Source organism: Haemorhous mexicanus, chromosome 39 (assembly GCF_027477595.1).
Source record: "Haemorhous mexicanus isolate bHaeMex1 chromosome 39, bHaeMex1.pri, whole genome shotgun sequence".
Classification (NCBI taxonomy): domain Eukaryota; kingdom Metazoa; phylum Chordata; class Aves; order Passeriformes; family Fringillidae; genus Haemorhous; species Haemorhous mexicanus.
In genome coordinates this window covers 14,715-35,582 of record NC_082379.1, presented here as the reverse complement: position 1 = coordinate 35,582, position 20,868 = coordinate 14,715, and the positions used below count along the sequence as shown (strand labels likewise).

General features: G+C 55.3%; 1 protein-coding gene and 1 long non-coding RNA gene across 2 annotated transcripts; one reads left to right on the top strand and one right to left on the bottom strand.

Annotated features, from left to right (window-relative positions):
* Window positions 1-1,852: 1,852 nt before the first annotated feature.
* On the bottom strand, window positions 1,853-20,827 carry FBL (fibrillarin). Its single transcript, XM_059872855.1, has 9 exons — window positions 20,721-20,827; window positions 19,923-19,964; window positions 19,311-19,511; window positions 18,105-18,199; window positions 16,562-16,732; window positions 11,157-11,289; window positions 9,492-9,604; window positions 3,562-3,707; window positions 1,853-2,068 (listed from the first exon to the last, which is right to left on the bottom strand). Exons 1-9 carry the CDS (start codon window positions 20,728-20,730, stop codon window positions 2,047-2,049), a joined length of 933 nt encoding a protein of 310 aa, XP_059728838.1. The 5' UTR covers window positions 20,731-20,827; the 3' UTR covers window positions 1,853-2,046.
* On the top strand, window positions 18,117-18,559 carry LOC132341362 (uncharacterized). The gene is made up of 3 exons (XR_009490158.1): window positions 18,117-18,217; window positions 18,313-18,417; window positions 18,504-18,559. It is a non-coding gene; the product is annotated as an uncharacterized LOC132341362 (long non-coding RNA).
* Window positions 20,828-20,868: the final 41 nt, after the last annotated feature.

The following is a 20,868-nucleotide window of genomic DNA, read 5'->3' as shown; positions in this document are numbered from 1 at the left end:
GTAACCCCCAGTAACCCCTCCCAGTGCTCCCAGTCCATCCCAGTTCAAACCAGTAACCCATCCCAGTGCCCTCCCAGTGCTCCCAGTTCATCCCAGTAGCCCCCAGTAACCCCTCCCAGTGCTCCCAGTCCATCCCAGTTCAAACCCGTAACCCCTCCCAGTGCTCCCAGTTCAAACCAGTTCAAACCAGTAACCCCACCCAGTGCTCCCAGTTCAAACCAGTAACCCCCAGTAACCCCCAGTAACCCCACCCAGTGCTCCCAGTTCAAACCAGTCCATCCCAGTAAGCACCAGTAACCCCTCCCAGTCCATCCCAGTCCATCCCAGTTTATCCCAGTTCGTCCCAGTTCAAACCAGTGACCCCTCCCAGTGCTCCCAGTTCAAACCAGTAACCCCCAGTGACCCCTCCCAGTGCTTCCAGTCCATCCCAGTGCTCCCAGTAACTCCCAGTTCATCCCAGTATTCCACCCAGTGCTCCCAGTCCATCCCAGTTCAAACCAGTAACCCCCCAGTCCCTCCCAGTGCTCCCAGTTCAGCCCAGTGACCCCTCCCAGTAACCCCCAGTTGCTTCTCCCAGTTCATCCCAGTCCCTCCCAGTAACCCCTCCCAGTTCCTCCCAGTTCAAACCAGTAACCCCTCCCAGTGCTCCCAGTTCATCCCAGTCACCCCCAGTAACCCCTCCCAGTCCATCCCAGTTCCTCCCAGTCCATCCCAGTTCAAACCAGTAACCCCTCCCAGTGCTCCCAGTTCAAACCAGTTCCTCCCAGTTCAAACCAGTAACCCCTCCCAGTGCTCCCAGTCCATCCCAGTAACCCCCAGTAACCCCTCCCAGTGCACCCAGTCCATCCCAGTAACCCCCAGTAACCCCTCCCAGTGCTCCCAGTTCAAACCAGTCCATCCCAGTAACCCCTCCCAGTGCTCCCAGTTCCTCCCAGTAAGCACCAGTAACCCCTCCCAGTCCCTCCCAGTCGATCCCAGTTCATCCCAGTCCATCCCAGTCCCTCCCAGTTCAAACCAGTATAAACCAGTGACCCCCCAGTCCCCCCCAGTCCCTCCCCCCCTCATTAATTGCAGCTCCTGTTAATTAACGAGAGTTCATTCACTAACCCGGCCCTAATTAACCCTGGCATTAATTAACCCCATTAATTAACCTCACCTTTAATTAATTAACCCTCAGTCATTAACCCCAGCATTAATTAACCCCCATTAATTATCCCTCATTAATTAACCCCTATTAATAAACCCCAATTAATTAACCCTGTCACTAATTACCCCATTAATTAACCCTGTCATTAATTAACTCCCAGCACTCAACCCCATTAATTGAACGCCATCATTAATTAACCCTGGAATTAAACAACCTCCATTAATTAGCCCCATTAATTATCCCTCATTAATTAACCCCGTTAAAATGCCAATTAATGAATGCCACAGCTAATTAGCAACATCCATTAATTAACTACCCCAATTAACAGCTCCCACTCAATAACCAACCCCCAGTAATTAATTAAACACCCCATTACGCCCATACTTAATTAAACCCCAGTTAATTAGTTAAATCAATTAGCCCCAATTAACGCCCCTAATTAGCCACCCAAACCAATTGCACAAACTCAATTAATTAATTAATAACCCCCCTCTAATTATCCATTCCGCTCATTAGCACGCCCAAGATTCATTAACCCCTTGCAGTAATTAACTAATTAGATCTAATTAATAACCCGGCATTAATAACCACTAATTAATGAACCACTAATTAATGACCCATTAATCACCCCAAGCCCCGTTCATTACCCGATTAGCCACGCCCCGAGCCGCTCATTAAGCCCTAATTAGCCAATTAACGACGCTCATTAATCAATTTTCCTTTATTTAACAAAACCCCCCCGGGCCCCTCCCCCACCCCGAACCCCGCAGCCACTTCCGGGCTTGGCCACGCCCACTTCCGCGATCGACCACGCCCACATCTGAACGGCGCCGCTGACTTCCGGGTTAGGCCACGCCCCCGCTGCTGGCGCCCCCTGGCGGGCTGGAGGTGCGATGACGTCATTTCTCCTTGGGGGGGGGCCTGGGGAGGGACAGCGATGGTGAGCAGCGGGAAAAACCAGTACGGACCAGTACGGACCAGTACGGACCAGTACTGACCAGTACAAACCAGTACGGACCAGTACGGACCAGTATGGACCGGTACGGACCAGTACAAACCAGTACGGACCAGTACAAACCAGTACGGACCAGTATGGACCAGTATGGACCAGTACGGACCAGTACGGACCAGTATGGACCAGTATGGACCAGTATGGACCAGTACAGACCAGTACAGACCAGTATGGACCGGTACTGACCAGTATGGACCAGTATGGACCAGTACGGACCAGTAGGGACCAGTATGGACTAGTATGAACGACTATGGACCAGTATGTACCAGTATGGACCAGTAGGGACCAGTACTGACCAGTAAGGACCAGTATAGGCCAACACGGACCAGTACAGACCAGTAGAAACCAGTACAGACCAGTACAGACCAGTACAACCCAGGTCATCCCAGTTCCTTTTCCCCCCCCCAAAATCTCCATTTTTCCCCCTAAATCTCCCGGGTTTTTTCCCCCCAGTCCCTCCCAGTATAACCCAGTCCCTCCCAGTATAAACCAGTATAAACCAGTATAACCCAGTCCCATTTTCCCCCCAAAATTCCCATTTTCCCCCCTAAATTTCCCATTTTTCCCCCTAAAATCTCCATTTTTGTGCCTAAATTTCCTGGGTTTTTTCCCCCCAGTCCCTCCCAGTATAAACCAGTATAAACCAGTATAACCCAGTCCCATTTTTTCCCCCCAAAATTCCTATTTTCCCCCCCAAAATTCCCATTTTTCACCCTAAATCTGCCGGGTTTTTTCCCCCAGTCCCTCCCAGTCCATCCCAGTATAAACCAGTATAACCCAGTCCCATCTTTTCCCCCCAAAATCCCCATTTTTCCCCTTAAAATCTCCATTTTCCCCCCCAAAATTTCCATTTTTCCCCCTAAATCTGCCGGGTTTTTTCCCCCCAGTCCATCCCAGTATAACCCAGTCCCTCCCAGTATAACCCAGTCCCTCCCAGTCCATCCCAGTATAAACCAGTATAACCCACTCCCATTTTCCCCCCCAAATTCCCATTTTTCCCCCTAAAATCTCTATTTTTGTGCCTAAATCTGCCGGGTTTTTTCCCCCCAGTCCCTCCCAGTATAACCCAGTCCCTCCCAGTATAACCCAGTCCCTCCCAGTATAACCCAGTCCCTCCCAGTCCATCCCAGTATAAACCAGTATAACCCACTCCCATTTTCCCCCATAAATTTCCCATTTTTCCCCCCAAAATCTCCATTTTTGTGCCTAAATCTCCCGGGTTTTTTCCCCCCAGTCCCTCCCAGTCCCTCCCAGTATAACCCAGTCCCTCCCAGTATAAACCAGTATAACCCAGTCCCATTTTTCCCCCCAAAATCTCCATTTTTCACCCTAAATCTCCCGGATTTTTTCCCTCCCAGTCCCTCCCAGTACAACCCAGTACGTCCCAGTCCCTCCCAGTCACCGGTAGACGCCGACCACCACGGCGTGGTCCCTCTCGTAGGGCTCCAGGGTCAGCTGCTCCTGCGGCTTCATCCTCTCGGCCGTCATCTTCCTCACCTCGCCCGCGAACACCGCCTCGGCCGGCGCCGTCGAGTCGATGCAGTTCGCCTGCCGCCGGAACCGGTTAGAGCCCCGTTAGAACCGGTTCGAGACGGCTGGAACCGGTTAGAGCCCCGTTAGAACCGGTTAGAGCCCCGTTAGAACCGGTTAGAGCCCCGTTAGAACCGGTTAGAGCCGGCTGGAACCAGTTAGAGCCCCGTTGGAACCGGTTAGAGCCCCGTTAGAACCGGTTAGAGCCCCGTTAGAACCGGTTAGAGCCGGCTGGAACCGGTTAGAGCCCCGTTAGAACCGGTTAGAGCCGGCTGGAACCGGTTCGAGACGGCTGGAACCGGTTAGAGCCCCGTTAGAACCGGTTAGGGCCGGCTGGAACCGGTTAGAGCCCCGTTAGAACCGGTTCGAGACGGCTGGAACCGGTTAGAGCCCCGTTAGAACCGGTTCGAGACGGCTGGAACCGGTTAGAGCCCCGTTAGAACCGGTTAGAGCCCCGTTAGAACCGGTTAGAGCCCCGTTAGAACCGGTTAGAGCCCTGTTAGAACCGGTTAGGGCCGGCTGGAACCGGTTAGAGACGGCTGGAACCGGTTAGGGCCGGCTGGAACCGGTTAGAGCCCCGTTAGAACCGGTTAGGGCCGGCTGGAACCGGTTAGAGACGGCTGGAACCGGTTAGAGATGGCTGGAACCGGTTAGAGCCCCGTTAGAACCGGTTAGAGCCGGCTGGAACCGGTTAGAGCCCCGTTAGAACCGGTTAGAGCCCCGTTAGAACCGGTTAGAGCCCCGTTAGAACCGGTTAGGGCCGGCTGGAACCGGTTAGAGACGGCTGGAACCGGTTAGAGCCCCGTTAGAACCGGTTAGGGCCGGCTGGAACCGGTTAGAGCCCCGTTAGAACAGGTTAGAGACGGCTGGAACCGGTTAGAGCCCCGTTAGAACCGGTTAGAGACGGCTGGAACCGGTTAGAGACGGCTGGAACCGGTTAGAGCCCCGTTAGAACCAGTTAGAGCTGGCTGGAACCGGTCAGAGCCCCGTTAGAACCGGTCAGAGCCCCGTTAGAACCAGTTAGAGCTGGCTGGAACCGGTTAGAGCCCCGTTAGAACCGGTTAGAGCCGGCTGGAACCGGTTAGAGCCCCGTTAGAACCGGTTAGGGCCGGCTGGAACCGGTTAGAGACGGCTGGAACCGGTTAGAGCCCCGTTAGAACCGGTTAGAGACGGCTGGAACCGGTTAGAGCCCCGTTAGAACCGGTTAGAGCCGGCTGGAACCGGTTAGAGCCGGCTGGAACCGGTTAGAGACGGCTGGAACCGGTTAGAGCTGGCTGGAACCGGTTAGAGCCCCGTTAGAACCGGTTAGAGCCCCGTTAGAACCGGTTAGAGCCCCGTTAGAACCGGTTAGAGCCGGCTGGAACCGGTTAGAGCCCTGTTGGAACCGGTTAGAGCCGACTGGAACCGGTTAGAGCCCCGTTAGAACCGGTTAGAGCCGGCTGGAACCGGTTAGAGCCCCGTTAGAACCGGTTAGAGCCCCGTTAGAACCGGTTAGAGCCGGCTGGAACCGGTTAGAGCCCTGTTGGAACCGGTTAGAGCCCCGTTAGAACCGGTTAGAGCCCCGTTAGAACCGGTTAGAGATGGCTGGAACCGGTTAGAGCCCCGTTAGAACCGGTTAGGGCCGGCTGGAACCGGTTAGAGACGGCTGGAACCGGTTAGAGATGGCTGGAACCGGTTAGAGCCGGCTGGAACCGGTTAGAGCCCCGTTAGAACCGGTTAGGGCCGGCTGGAACCGGTTAGAGCCCCGTTAGAACCGGTTAGAGCCGGCTGGAACCGGTTAGAGCCCCGTTAGAACCGGTTAGAGCCGGCTGGAACCGGTTAGAGCCGGCTGGAACCGGTTAGAGCCCCGTTAGAACCGGTTAGAGCCCCGTTAGAACCGGTTAGAGCCCCGTTAGAACCGGTTAGAGCCCCATTAGAACCGGTTAGAGCCGGCTGGAACCGGTTAGAGCCGGCTGGAACCGGTTAGAGATGGCTGGAACCGGTTAGAGCCCCGTTAGAACCGGTTAGGGCCGGCTGGAACCGGTTAGAGCCGGCTGGAACCGGTTAGAGATGGCTGGAACCGGTTAGAGCCGGCTGGAACCGGTTAGGGCCGGCTGGAACCGGTTAGAGATGGCTGGAATCGGTTAGAGATGGCTGGAACCGGTTAGAGCCGGCTGGAACCGGTTAGATCCCCATTAGAGCCATTTAGAGCCGGCTGGAACCGGTTAGAGCCGGCTGGAGACGGTTAGAGGCGGCTGTAACCGGTTAGAGCCCCGTTAGAACCGGTTAGAGCCCCGTTAGAACCGGTTAGAGCCAGCTGGAACCGGTTAGAGCCCCGTTAGAACCGGTTAGAGCCGGCTGGAACCGGTTAGAGCCGGCTGGAGACGGTTAGAGCCCCGTTAGAACCGGTTAGAGATCGCTGGAACCGGTTAGAGCCGGCTGGAACCGGTTAGAGCCCCGTTAGAACCGGTTAGAGCCCCGTTAGAACTGGTTAGGGCCGGCTGGAACCGGTTAGAGATGGCTGTAACCGGTTAGAGCCCCGTTAGAACCGGTTAGAGCCCCGTTAGAACCGGTTAGAGCCCCGTTAGAACCGGTTAGAGATCGCTGGAACCGGTTAGAGCCCCGTTAGAACCGGTTAGAGCCGGCTGGAACCGGTTAGAGATCGCTGGAACCGGTTAGAGCCGGCTGGAACCGGTTAGAGCCCCGTTAGAACCGGTTAGAGCCGGCTGGAACCGGTTAGGGCCGGCTGGAACCGGTTAGAGCCGGCTGGAGACGGTTAGAGGCAGCTGTAACCGGTTAGAGCCGGCTGGAACCGGTTAGAGCCCCGTTAGAACCGGTTAGAGCCAGCTGGAACCGGTTAGAGCCGGCTGGAGACAGTTAGAGCCCCGTTAGAACCGGTTAGAGACGGCTAGAACTGGTTAGAGCCAGCTGGAACCAGTTAGAGCCGGCTGGAACTGGTTAGAGACAGCTGGAACTGGTTAGAGACGGCCGGAACCAGTTAGAGCCCCGTTAGAACCGGTTAGAGCCGGCTGGAGACGGTTAGAGCCCCGTTAGAACCGGTTAGAGCCGGCTGGAACCGGTTAGAGACGGCTGGAACCGGTTAGAGCCGGCTGGAGACAGTTAGAGCCCCGTTAGAACCGGTTAGAGCCGACTGGAACTGGTTAGAGACGGCTGGAACCGGTTAGAGCCCCGTTAGAACTGGTTTGATCCAGCTTGAGATGGTTAGAGCAGGCTGGAGATGGTTCGAGAGGACTGGAACCAGTTAGAGCCAGTTGGAACCGGTTAGATCGCCGTTAGAACCGGTTAGAGCCAGCTGGAACCGGTTAGAGCCGGCTGGAACCAGTTAGATCACGGTTAGAACTGGTTAGATCCCCATTAGAACCGGTTAGAGCCGGCCAGAACCAGTTAGAGCCGGCTGGAGACGGTTAGATCCCCGTTAGAACCAGTTAGAGCCGGCTGGAACCGGTCAGATCCCCGTTAGAACCAGTTTGAGCCAGTTTAAGACAGAGCCGTTTTGAACTGGTTAGATCCCAGTTAGATCCAGTTTGAGCCTGGTTAGAAGCGGTTTGAGACAGTTAGAGCTGGCTTGAGCCCAGTTAGAACTGGTTTGAACTGGTTCGAGCCCAGTTAGAACCAGTTAGATCCGGTTTGAGCCTGGTTGGAACCAGTTTGAGCTGGTTAGAACTGGTTTGAGCTTGATTAGATCCGGTTTGAGCCCGGTTAGAACCAGTTACAGCTGGCTTCAGCCCAGTTAGAACCGGTTTGAGCCTGGTTAGAACTGGTTAGAACTGGTTTGAGCCTGGATAGAACCGGTTTTGGTCAGTTAGAACCGGTTTGAGCCTGGTTAGAACTGGTTAGAACCGGTTTGAGCCTGGTTAGAACTGGTCAGAACTGGTTTGAGCCAAATTAGAACCGGTTAGAACCTATTAGAAACGGCGGGATCCCAGTAAGAACCAGTTTGGACCAGTTAAATCCCAGTTAGAACCGGTTAGATCCCAGTCAGAATCAGTTAGAACCAGTTAAAACTGGTTGGGTCCCAGTTAGAACCAGTTTGAGCCAGTTCAATCCCAGTTAAAGGCAGGTAAATTCCAGTTAGAACTGCTCAGAACCAGTTAGAACCAGTCAGAACCGGTTACATTCCAGTTAGAACTGCTTTGAGCCAGTTAGAACCAGTGAAATCCCAGTTGGATCCCAGTTAGAACCAGTTAGAACTGGTTAGAACGAGTTAGATCCCAGTTCAAACTAGTTTCAGCCAGTTAGAACCAGCTTGAGCCAGTCAGACGCCAATTAAAACCAGTTAGAACCAGTTAGATCCTGTTGAATTCCAATTAGAACCAGTTAGATCCCAGTCAGAACCGGTTTGAGCCAGTCAGAACCAGTGAAATACCAGTTAGATCCCAGTTAGAACCAGTTAGATCCCAGTTAGAACTGGTTAGAATGAGTTTGATCCCAGTTAGAACCAGTTTGAGCCAGTTAGAACCAGTTTGAGCCAGTTAGATCCCAGTTAAAACCAGCTAGATTCCAACTAGAACCAGTTTGATCCCAGTCGGAACCGGTTTGAGCCAGTTACAACCAGTGAAATACCAGTTAGATCCCAGTTAGAACCAGTTAGATCCCAGTTAGAACTGGTTAGAACGAGTTAGATCCCAGTTCAAACCAGTCTCAGCCAGTTAGAACCAGTTTGAGCCAGTTAGATCCCAGTTAAAACCAGCTAGATTCCAACTAGAACCAGTTTGATCCCAGTCAGAACCGGTTTGAGCCAGTTACAACCAGTTAAAACCAGTTAGAATTGGTTTGAGCCCAGTCAGAACCAGTTAGAACCGGTTAGATCCCAGTTAGAACCAGTTAAATCCCAGTTAGAACTGGTTAGAACCAGTTCAACCCAGTTCAACCCAGTTAGAAACCAACTCAAACCAGTCAGAACCAGTTCAAACCAGTTAAGCCCAATCAGAACCAGTTCAAGCTAGTTCAAACCAGTCAGAACCAGTTCAAACCAGTCAGAACCAGTTCTAACCAATCAGAACCAGTTCCAACCAGTCAGAACCAGTTCAAACCAGTTCAACCACAATTCCAAACTGGTTCCAGCCACCCTGTTCCCACTCCCAGTGCCCTGTACTGGTTTGTACTGGTCTCTAACTGACCCATGCTGGTCTCTAACTGGTTTATACTGGTCTGTACCAGTCTCTAACTGGTTTATACTGGTCTGTACCAGTCTCTAACTGGTTTATACTGGTCTGTACCGGTCTCTAACTGGTCTGTACTGGTCTGGTCTGTACTGGTCTATACTGGTCTGTACCAGACTCTGAGCTCTGACTGGTTTATACTGGTCTCTAACTGGTCTGTACTGGTCTGTATCGGTCTCTAACTGGTCTGTACCGGTCTGTACCGGTCTCTACCTGGTCTGTATCAGTCTCTAACTGGTCTCTAACTGGTCCATACTGGTCTCTAACTGGTCCATACTGGTCTCTAACTGGTTTGTACTGGTGTGTACCTTGATGGAGATGAGGAAGTGCCCCCCGCAGCGCAGGAAGTGATGGGCTGGGCTGGTCTGTACTGGTCTGTACTGGTCTGTACCGGTCTCTAACCGGTCTGTATCAGTCTCTAACTGGTCCATACTGGTCCCTAACTGGTCCATACTGGTTTGTACTGGTGTGTACCTTGATGGAGATGAGGAAGTGCCCCCCGCAGCGCAGGAAGTGATGGGCTGGGCTGGGCTGGACTGGTCTGTACTGGTCTGTATCGGTCTCTAACTGGTCTGTATCAGTCTCTAACTGGTCCATACTGGTCCCTAACTGGTCCATACTGGTTTGTACTGGTGCATACCTTGATGGAGATGAGGAAGTGCCCCCCGCAGCGCAGGAAGTGATGCGCGTTCAGCGCCACGATGCGCGTCTGGTCCGGCTGCGCCACGTCCGCGAAGATCACGTCCACCATGCCTGGGGGGAGAGAGGGGCAAAAACCGGGATTAGGGCGGGATAGTCCCGGGATTAACCCAGGTAATCCTGGATTAGCCCCAGTCAGGCCAAATTATCCTGGAATTGTGGACAAAAACCCCGAAATCTCCGCAAAATTCCAGCCAGGAACCCAAAATTCCCATAAAATTCCACATCCATGGAGATCACGTCCACCGTGGCTAGAGGAGGAGGCAAAAACCAGGATTAGGCCGGGATAAACCCGGTATTAAATAAAATTATCCCAGATTATCACAAATTATCCTGGAATTCTGGACAAAAACCTCGAAATTCCCCCAAAATTCCAGCCAGGAACCCAAAATTCCCATAAAATTCCACATCCATGGAGATCACGTCCACCGTGGCTGGAGGAGGAGGGCAAAAACCGGGATTAGGGCGGGATAATCCCGGGATTAAATAAAATTATCCCAGATTAGCCCAAATTATCCTGGAATTGTGGACAAAAACTCCAAAATTCCCATGAAATCCCCCAAAATTCCAGCCAAGAACAGAAAATAATCCCAAAATTCCACGTCCGCCAAGACCACGCCCACCATGGCTGGGGGAGGAGACAAAACCCGGGATTAGGTCGGGATCACCGACCAATCAGCAGGCGGCACTTGTGTGGGTGAGGCCCCGCCCCCAATGGCTCCCTGGCCAATCAGCAGGCGGTACTTGTGTGGGTGAGGCCCCGCCCCCAATGGCTCACTGACCAATCAGCAGGCGGCACTTGTGTAGGTGAGGCCCCGCCCCCAATGGCTCACTGACCAATCAGCAGGCGGTACTTGTGTGGGTGAGGCCCCACCCCCAATGGCTCCCTGACCAATCAGCAGGTGCTACTTCTGCGGGTGAGGCCCCGCCCCCAATGGCTCACTGACCAATCAGCAGGCGGTACTTGTGTGGGTGAGGCCCCGCCCCCAATGGCTCCCTGACCAATCAGCAGGTGCTACTTCTGCGGGTGAGGCCCCGCCCCCAATGGCTCACTGACCAATCAGCAGGCGGCACTTGTGTAGGTGAGGCCCCGCCCCCAACGGCTCACTGACCAATCAGCAGGTGTTACTTGTGTGGGTGAGGCCCCACCCCCAATGGCTCCCTGACCAATCAGCAGGTGCTACTTCTGCGGGTGAGGCCCCGCCCCCAATGGCTCACTGACCAATCGGCAGGTGGTACTTGTGTGGGTGAGGCCCCGCCCCCAACGGCTCACTGACCAATCAGCAGGCAGCACTTGTGTAGGTGAGGCCCCGCCCCCAATGGCTCCCTGACCAATCAGCAGGCGGTACTTGTGTGGGTGAGGCCCCGCCCCCAACAGCTCACTGACCAATCAGCAGGCGGTACTTGTGTGGGTGAGGCCCCGCCCCCAACAGCTCACTGACCAATCAGCAGGCGGTACTTGTGTGAGTGAGGCCCCGCCCCCAATGCCTCACTGACCAATCAGCAGGCGGTACTTGTGCGGGTGAGGCCCCGCCCCCAATGGCTCACTGACCAATCAGCAGGTGGTACTTGTGTGGGTGAAGCCCCGCCCCCCAGGCCCACTGACCAATCAGCATGCGGTACTTGTGGGGGTGCCGCGCGTCCTCGATCACCGGCACCACGTTCGTTCTCTTCTTGGCCACGTTGAGCAGGTCCCGGCCCGAGCGGTGCGAGAACTCCACGGCGTAGACCACGCCCTCCTGGGGACACCGGGGACACCCAGGTCACCAGGGGTCACCCGGGGTCACCAAGGTCACCGATGTCCACCCAAGGTCAGCAGGTGCCATCAAAGGTCACCAGGTGTCACCAGGTGTCACCCAAGGTCACCAATGCCCACCCAAGGTCACCGATGTCCACCCAACGTCACCAGGTGCCATCAAAAGTCACCAAGTGTCACCAGGTGTCACCCAAGGTCACCCAATATCCACCAATGTCCACCCAAGGTCAGCAGGTGCCATCAAAGGTCACCAGGTGTCACCAGGTGTCACCAAAGGTCACCCAATATCCACCAATGTCCACCCAAGGTCAGCAGGTGCCATCAAAGGTCACCAGGGGTCACCCGGGGTCACCAAGGTCACCAATGCCCACCCAAGGTCAGCAGGTGCCATCAAAGGTCACCAGGTGTCATCAGGTGTCACCCAAGGTCACCAATGTCCAACCAAGGTCAGCAGGTGCCATCAAAGGTCACCAGGTGTCACCAGGTGTCACCCAAGGTCACCAATGTCCAACCAAGGTCAGCAGGTGCCATCAAAGGTCACCAGGTGTCACCAGGTGTCACCCAAGGTCACCAATGCCCACCCCCGAGGTCACCAGGTCCCACCCAAGGTCACCCAATGCCCACCCAAGGTCACCGACGTCCACCCAACGTCACCAGGTGCCATCAAAAGTCACCAAGTGTCACCAGGTGTCACCCAATATCCACCAATGTCCACCCAAGGTCACAAGGTGCCATCAAAGGTCACCAGGTGTCACCAGGTGTCACCAAAGGCCACCGATGCCAACCCCCAAGGTCACCAGATGCCACCAAAGGTCACCGGTGTCCACCCAAAGCCACCAATGCCCACCCAAGGTCACCAATGTCTACTCAAGGCCACCAGGTGCCATCAAATGGCACCAGGTGCCACCAGGTGCCACCCAAGGTCACCACTATCGCCCCAAGGTCACCATACCCAGGTGAGCCCAGGTGTGCGTCACCTGTGCCCAGGTGTGTGTTACCTGTACCAGGTGTGTGTTACCTGTGCCCAGGTGTGCTCAGGTGTGCCCAAGTGTGTGTTACCTGTGCCCAGGTGTGCGTCACCTGCGCCCAGGTGTGTGCTACCTGTACCAGGTGTGTGTTACCTGTGCCCAGGTGTGTGTTACCTGTGCCCAGGTGTGTGTTACCTGTGTCCAGGTGTGTGTTACCTGTGCCCAGGTGTGTGTTACCTGTACCAGGTGTGTGTTACCTGTGCCCAGGTGTGTGTTACCTGTGCCAGGTGTGTGTTACCTGCACCCAGGTGTGTGTTACCTGTGCCCAGGTGTGTGTTACCTGTACCAGGTGTGTGTTACCTGTACCAGGTGTGTGTTACCTGTGCCCAGGTGTGTGTTACCTGTGCCCAGGTGTGTGTTACCTGTACCAAGTGTGTGTTACCTGTACCCAGGTGTGTGTTACCTGTACCCAGGTGTGTCTGTACCTGTGCCCAGGTGTGTGTTACCTGTGCCAGGTGTGTGTTACCTGTACCCAGGTGTGTGTTACCTGTACCAGGTGTGTGTTACCTGTACCCAGGTGTGTGTTACCTGTGCCAGGTGTGTGTTACCTGTGCCAGGTGTGTGTTACCTGTGCCCAGGTGTGTGTTACCTGTGCCAGGTGTGTGTTACCTGTGCCCAGGTGTGTGTTACCTGTACCAGGTGTGTGTTACCTGTGCCCAGGTGTGTGTTACCTGTACCAGGTGTGTGTTACCTGTGCCCAGGTGTGTGTTACCTGTACCAGGTGTGTGTTACCTGTACCAGGTGTGTGTTACCTGTGCCCAGGTGTGCTCAGGTGTGCCCAGGTGTGTGTTACCTGTGTCCAGGTGTGTGTTACCTGCACCCAGGTGTGTGTTACCTGTGCCCAGGTGTGTGTTACCTGTACCAGGTGTGTGTTACCTGCACCCAGGTGTGCCCAGGTGTGTGTTACCTGTGCCCAGGTGTACCCAGGTGTGCCCAGGTGTGTGTTACCTGTACCAGGTGTGTGTTACCTGTGCCAGGTGTGTGTTACCTGTACCAGGTGTGTGTTACCTGTGCCAGGTGTGTGTTACCTGTGCCCAGGTGTGCGTTACCTGTGCCAGGTGTGTGTTACCTGTACCCAGGTGTGTGTTACCATACCCAGGTGTGTGTTACCTGTGCCCAGGTGTGTGTTACCTGTACCAGGTGTGTGTTACCTGTGCCAGGTGTGTGTTACCTGTGCCCAGGTGTGTGTTACCTGTACCAGGTGTGTGTTACCATACCCAGGTGTGTGTTACCTGTGCCAGGTGTGTGTTACCTGTACCAGGTGTGTGTTACCTGTACCAGGTGTGTGTTACCTGTACCCAGGTGTGTGTTACCTGTACCAGGTGTGTGTTACCTGTACCAGGTGTGTGTTACCTGTACCAGGTGTGTGTTACCTGTGCCCAGGTGTGTGTTACCTGTACCAGGTGTGTGTTACCTGTACCCAGGTGTGTGTTACCTGTACCCAGGTGTGTGTTACCTGTACCAGGTGTGTGTTACCTGTGCCAGGTGTGTGTTACCTGTGCCCAGGTGTGTGTTACCTGTGCCCAGGTGTGTGTTACCTGTACCAGGTGTGTGTTACCTGTGCCAGGTGTGTGTTACCTGTACCAGGTGTGTGTTACCTGTACCCAGGTGTGTGTTACCTGTGCCAGGTGTGTGTTACCTGTACCCAGGTGTGTGTTACCTGTGCCCAGGTGTGTGTTACCTGTACCCAGGTGTGTGTTACCTGTGCCCAGGTGTGTGTTACCTGTGCCAGGTGTGTGTTACCTGTACCAGGTGTGTGTTACCTGTACCCAGGTGTGTGTTACCTGTGCCCAGGTGTGTGTTACCTGTACCAGGTGTGTGTTACCTGTACCAGGTGTGTGTTACCTGTACCCAGGTGTGTGTTACCTGTACCAGGTGTGTCCCTTACCCAGGTGTGTGTTACCTGTACCCAGGTGTGTGTTACCTGTACCAGGTGTGTCCCTTACCCAGGTGTGTGTTACCTGTGCCCAGGTGTGTGTTACCTGTGCCAGGTGTGTGTTACCTGTGCCCAGGTGTGTGTTACCTGTGCCAGGTGTGTGTTACCTGTGCCCAGGTGTGTGTTACCTGTACCCAGGTGTGTGTTACCTGTGCCCAGGTGTGTGTTACCTGTGCCCAGGTGTGTGTTACCTGTGCCCAGGTGTGTGTTACCTGTACCAGGTGTGTGTTACCTGTACCAGGTGTGTGTTACCTGTGCCAGGTGTGTGTTACCTGTACCAGGTGTGTGTTACCTGTGCCCAGGTGTGCCCAGGTGTGTGTTACCTGTACCAGGTGTGTGTTACCTGTACCCAGGTGTGTGTTACCTGTGCCCAGGTGTGTGTTACCTGTACCAGGTGTGTGTTACCTGTACCAGGTGTGTGTTACCTGTGCCCAGGTGTGTGTTACCTGTACCAGGTGTGTGTTACCTGTGCCCAGGTGTGTATTACCTGTACCAGGTGTGTGTTACCTGTACCAGGTGTGTGTTACCATACCCAGGTGTGTGTTACCTGTACCCAGGTGTGTGTTACCTGTGCCCAGGTGTGTGTTACCTGTACCCAGGTGTGTGTTACCTATACCAGGTGTGTGTTACCTGTGCCCAGGTGTGTTACCTGTACCAGGTGTGTGTTACCTGTGCCCAGGTGTGTGTTACCTGTGCCCAGGTGTGTGTTACCTGTACCAGGTGTGTGTTACCTGTGCCCAGGTGTGTGTTACCTGTACCAGGTGTGTGTTACCTGTACCCAGGTGTGTGTTACCTGTACCCAGGTGTGTGTTACCTGTACCAGGTGTGTGTTACCTGTGCCCAGGTGTGTGTTACCTGCACCCAGGTGTGTTACCTGTGCCAGGTGTGTGTTACCTGCACCCAGGTGTGTTACCTGTGCCAGGTGTGTGTTACCTGTACCGAGGTGTGTGTTACCTGTACCCAGGTGTGTGTTACCTGTACCCAGCTGTGTTACCTGCACCCAGGTGTGTTACCTGTGCCAGGTGTGTGTTACCTGTGCCCAGGTGTTTGTTACCTGTACCCAGGTGTGTGTTACCTGTGCCCAGGTGTGTGTTACCTGTGCCCAGGTGTGTGTTACCTGTACCAAGGTGTGTGTTACCTGTGCCAGGTGTGTGTTACCTGCACCCAGGTGTGTTACCTGTGCCAGGTGTGTGTTACCTGTGCCCAGGTGTGTTACCTGTGCCAGGTGTGTGTTACCTGTGCCAGGTGTGTGTTACCTGCACCCAGGTGTGTTACCTGTGCCAGGTGTGTGTTACCTGTGCCAGGTGTGTGTTACCTGCACCCAGGTGTGTTACCTGTGCCAGGTGTGTGTTACCTGTACCCAGGTGTGTGTTACCTGTACCCAGCTGTGTTACCTGCACCCAGGTGTGTTACCTGTGCCAGGTGTGTGTTACCTGTACCCAGGTGTGTGTTACCTGTGCCCAGGTGTGTGTTACCTGTGCCCAGGTGTGTGTTACCTGTACCCAGGTGTGTGTTTCCTGTGCCCAGGTGTGCCCAGGTGTGTGTTACCTGTGCCCAGGTGTACCCAGGTGTGTGTTACCTGTGCCCAGGTGTGTGTTACCTGTGCCAGGTGTGTGTTACCTGTGCCAGGTGTGCCGTACCTGCCCCACGATGTCGGTGACGTGGCTGACGGTGGTGCCCGAGGCGGCGCCCAGGTACAGCACCTTGGCACCTGCACCCAGGTGTGTCTGTACCTGTGCCCAGGTGTGTGTTACCTGTGCCCAGGTGTGCCCAGGTGTGTGTTACCTGTACCCAGGTGTGTGTTACCTGTGCCCAGGTGTGCCCAGGTGTGTGTTACCTGTGCCCAGGTGTGTGTTTCCTGTACCCAGGTGTGTGTTACCTGTACCAGGTGTGTGTTACCTGTACCAGGTGTGTGTTACCTGTGCCCAGGTGTGTGCTACCTGTACCAGGTGTGTGTTACCTGTGCCAGGTGTGTGTTACCTGTGCCAGGTGTGTGTTACCTGTGCCCAGGTGTGCCCAGGTGTGTGTTACCTGTGCCAGGTGTGTGTTACCTGTACCCAGGTGTGCCCAGGTGTGTGTTACCTGTACCCAGGTGTGCCCAGGTGTGTGTTACCTGTACCCAGGTGTGTCTGTACCTGTACCCAGGTGTGTGTTACCTGCACCCAGGTGTACCAGGTGTGTGTTACCTGTGCCCAGGTGTGTGTTACCTGTACCCAGGTGTGTGTTACCTGTACCCAGGTGTGTGTTACCTGTACCCAGGTGTGTGTTACCTGTGCCCAGGTGTGCCGTACCTGCCCCACGATGTCGGAGACGTGGCTGACGGTGGTGCCCGAGGCGGCGCCCAGGTACAGCACCTTGGCACCTGGCCGGATGTGGATGCGGTCGATGCCCCCCAAGATGGCGGCGGCGAGCTTGGAGCGGAACGGGTTCCAGGCGCGGTACTCCACCGAGGCCTCGCCCTCCTGCACCAGTACACACCAGTATAAACCAGTTTGGACCAGTACTAACTGCTACAAATTCCTAAAAACGCCTATAAACCAGTATAAACCAGTATAAACCAGTATAAACCAGTTTGGACCAGTATGGACCAGTATAGACCAGTACAGACTGCTATAAACTCCTATAAACCAGTATAAACCAGTATAAACCAGTATAAACCAGTTTGGAGCGGAACGGGTTCCAGGCGCGGTACTCCACCGAGGCCTCGCCCTCCTGCACCAGTACAGACCAGTATAAACCAGTTTGAACCAGTATGGACCAGTCTGGACCAGTATAAACCCCTATAAACCAGTATAAACCAGTTTGGAGCGGAACGGGTTCCAGGCGCGGTACTCCACCGAGGCCTCGCCCTCCTGCACCAGTACACACCAGTATGGACCAGTTTGGAGTGGCACAGACCAGTATAAACCAGTATAGACCAGTACTGACTGCTACAAATTCCTAAAAATGCCTATAAACCAGTATAAACCAGTATAAACCAGTATAAACCAGTTTGGAGCGGAACGGGTTCCAGGCGCGGTACTCCACCGAGGCCTCGCCCTCCTGCACCAGTACACACCAGTATAAACCAGTTTGAACCAGTATGGACCAGTACTAACTGCTACAAATTCCTAAAAACGCCTATAAACCAGTATAAACCAGTATAAACCAGTATAAACCAGTATAAACCAGTATAAACCAGTTTGGAGCGGAACGGGTTCCAGGCGCGGTACTCCACCGAGGCCTCGCCCTCCTGCACCAGTATAAACCAGTATGGACCAGTACGAACCAGTATAAACCAGCACAGATCCATATAAACCAGTACAGACCAGTATAAACTAGTATAAACCAGTATAATCCAGTATGGACCTGTACTAACCAGTATAAACCAGTACGGATCAGGATAAACCAGTACGGACCAGTATAAACCAGTGGGAACTGGTACGGACCAGTATGGACCAGTATGGACCAGTATCCCCAGCCTCTATAGTACAAACCAGTACTCCCAGTACAAACCAGTGCTCCCAGTTCCATTTCCAATCCCATTCCCAGTACAAACCAGTGTTCCCAGTACAAACCAGTGCTCCCAGTCCCATTCCCAGTACAAACCAGTGCTCCCAGTCCAAACCAGTTCTCCCAGTCCCTCCCAGTACAAACCAGTATAACCAGCCCCATTCCCAGTCCCTTCCAGTATCCCCAGTCCCTCCCAGTTCCCTCCCAGTACAAACTAGTATAACCAGTCCCATTCCCAATCCCTCCCAGTACAAACCAGTATCCCCAGCCCCATTCCCAGTTCCCTCCCAGTATAAACCAGTGCTCCCAGTCCCTCCCAGTATAAACCAGTGCTCCCAGTACCTCGACACTGATGCGTTTCTCGCCGTACACCGACTCGCCCGGCACCAGGTTCCGCGTCACCAGCGCGTCCTCGCGGCCCCGGCAGATGAACACACCTGGCACAGGTGGGACAGGTGGGACACACCTGGCACAGGTGAGATACACCCGGGATACACCCGGGATAGACCCCGGATACACCTGGGATACACCTGGGATACACCTGGCACAGGTGGGACAGGTGAGACACGCCTGGCACAGGTGGGACAGGTGAGACAGGTGAGACACACCTGGCACAGGTGGGACAGGTGGGACAGGTGAGACACACCTGGCACAGGTGAGATACACCCGGGATACACCCGGGATAGACCCCGGATACACCTGGGACACTCCTGGGAGACACCTGGGATACACCTGGCACAGGTGGGACAGGTGAGACACACCTGGCACAGGTGAGATACACCCGGGATAGACCCGGGATACACTTCGGATACATCTAACATACACCTGGGATACACCTGGGATACACCTGGCACAGGTGGGACAGGTGGGACAGGTGAGACACACCTGGCACAGGTGAGATACACCCGGGATAGACCCGGGATAGACCCCGGATACACCTGGGATACACCTGGGATACACCTGGCACAGGTGGGACAGGTGAGACTGGTGAGACACACCTGGCACAGGTGAGATACACCCGGGATACACTTCGGATACATCTAACATACACCTGGGATACACCTGGGATACACCTGGGATACACCAGGCACAGGTGGGACAGGTGAGACACACCTGGCACAGGTGAGATACACCCGGGATAGACCCCGGATAGACCTGGGATACACCTGGGATACACCTGAGATACACCTGGCACAGGTGGGACAGGTGAGACACATCTGGCACAGGTGAGATACACCCGGGATACACCCGGGATAGACCCCGGATACACCTGGGATACACCTGGGATACTCCTAGAACACACCTGGGACACACCTGGGACCCTCAGCTGCTCCGTAGCTCCATGCCCAGCCCATCCCAGTCCCTCCCAGTCCATCCCAGTCCCCCCCAGTTCCCTCCCAGTCCCTCCCAGTCCCCCCCAGTTCCCTCCCAGTCCCTCCCAGTCCCCCCCAGTCCCTCCCAGTCCCTCCCAGTCCCTCCCAGTCCCCCCCAGTTCCCTCCCAGTTCCCTCCCAGTCCCCCCCAGTCCCTCCCAGTCCCTCCCAGTTACCCTCATGCCGGTGCGGCTCCACCGTCACTTTTTTCCCGCCTTTGAAGCCGCCGCGGGCTCCGCCCCTGGCCCCGCCCCCTCGGCCTCGACCACGCCCTCGGGGTCCGCCTCTGGCTCCGCCTCCACCTCTGGCTCCGCCCCCTCCTCGGGCCACGCCCCCTCCGCGGGCCACGCCCCCTCCGCGGGGAGAGAAACCGGAACCTGCGGGGGGAACTGGGTTATACTGGGATATACTGGGAGGGACTGGGAGGGGAACTGGGTTATACTGGGAGGGACCGGGAGGGGAACTGGGTTATACTGGGATATACTGGGAGGGTCTGGGAGGGGAACTGGGATATACTGGGATATACTGGGAGGAACTGGGAGGGGAACTGGGTTATACTGGGATGTACTGGGAGGAACTGGGAGGGGAACTGGGTTATACTGGGATATACTGGGAGGGTCTGGGAGGGGAACTGGGATATACTGGGATATACTGGGAAAGACTGGGAGGGGAACTGGGTTATACTGGGATATACTGGGATGTACTGGGAGGGTAACTGGGGTCCCAGCACGGGCAGCCCTGGGGTTACTGGTCCATACTGGTCCATACTGGTTTATACTGGGACTCACCTCTGCCTCGGAAGCCGCCGCGTCCTCCCCGGGGGCTGAAACCTGCGGGGAACTGGTCAGACTGGGATATACTGGGATGGACTGGGATGGGGACTGGGATGGACTGGGACTGAACTGGGTTATACTGGGAGGGACTGGGAGCGGCCCTGAGGCTCCCAGTGCTCCCAGTTTGGCTCCAATGCCTCCTCCAGTTCCTCCCAGTATAACCCAGTCCCTCCCAGTTCCTCCCAGTATAATCCAGTCCCTCCCAGTTTGTCCCAGTCCCCCCAGTCTCTCCCAGTCCCTCCCAGTTTATCCCAGTCCACCCCAGTCTATCCCAGTCCCTCCCAGTTTATCCCAGTTTGTCCCAGTTCTCCCCAGTCTCTCCCAGTTTATCCCAGTTTGTCCCAGTCCCCCCCAGTTTGTCCCAGTCCCCCCCAGTCCCTCCCAGTCCATCCCAGTCCCTCCCAGTTTATCCCAGTCCCTCCCAGTTTGTCCCAGTCCCTTCCAGTCCCTCCCAGTCCCTCCCAGTTTATCCCAGTCCCCCCCAGTCCCTCCCAGTTTGTCCCAGTTCCCCCCAGTCTCTCCCAGTTCCCCCCCAGTCCCCCCCAGTCCCTCCCAGTCCATCCCAGTCCCTCCCAGTTTATCCCAGTCCCTCCCAGTTTATCCCAGTTCCCCCCAGTCCCTCCCAGTCCCCTCCAGTCCCTCCCAGTCCCTCCCAGTTTGTCCCAGTTCCCCCCAGTCCCTCCCAGTCCCCTCCAGTCCCTCCCAGTCCCTCCCAGTCTGTCCCAGTTCCCCCCAGTCTCTCCCAGTTCCCACCCGGCCTCATCGCGCCGCTCTCTCCACGCGTGGCTCGCGCGCGCCTCTGTCGGAACCGGAAATGACGCCACAAACAACTTCCCCTTTCCCAGCCCTGCGCATGCGCATCGCCGCTCCCGATGCTCAAACTCCGCTCACTTCCGGGCGG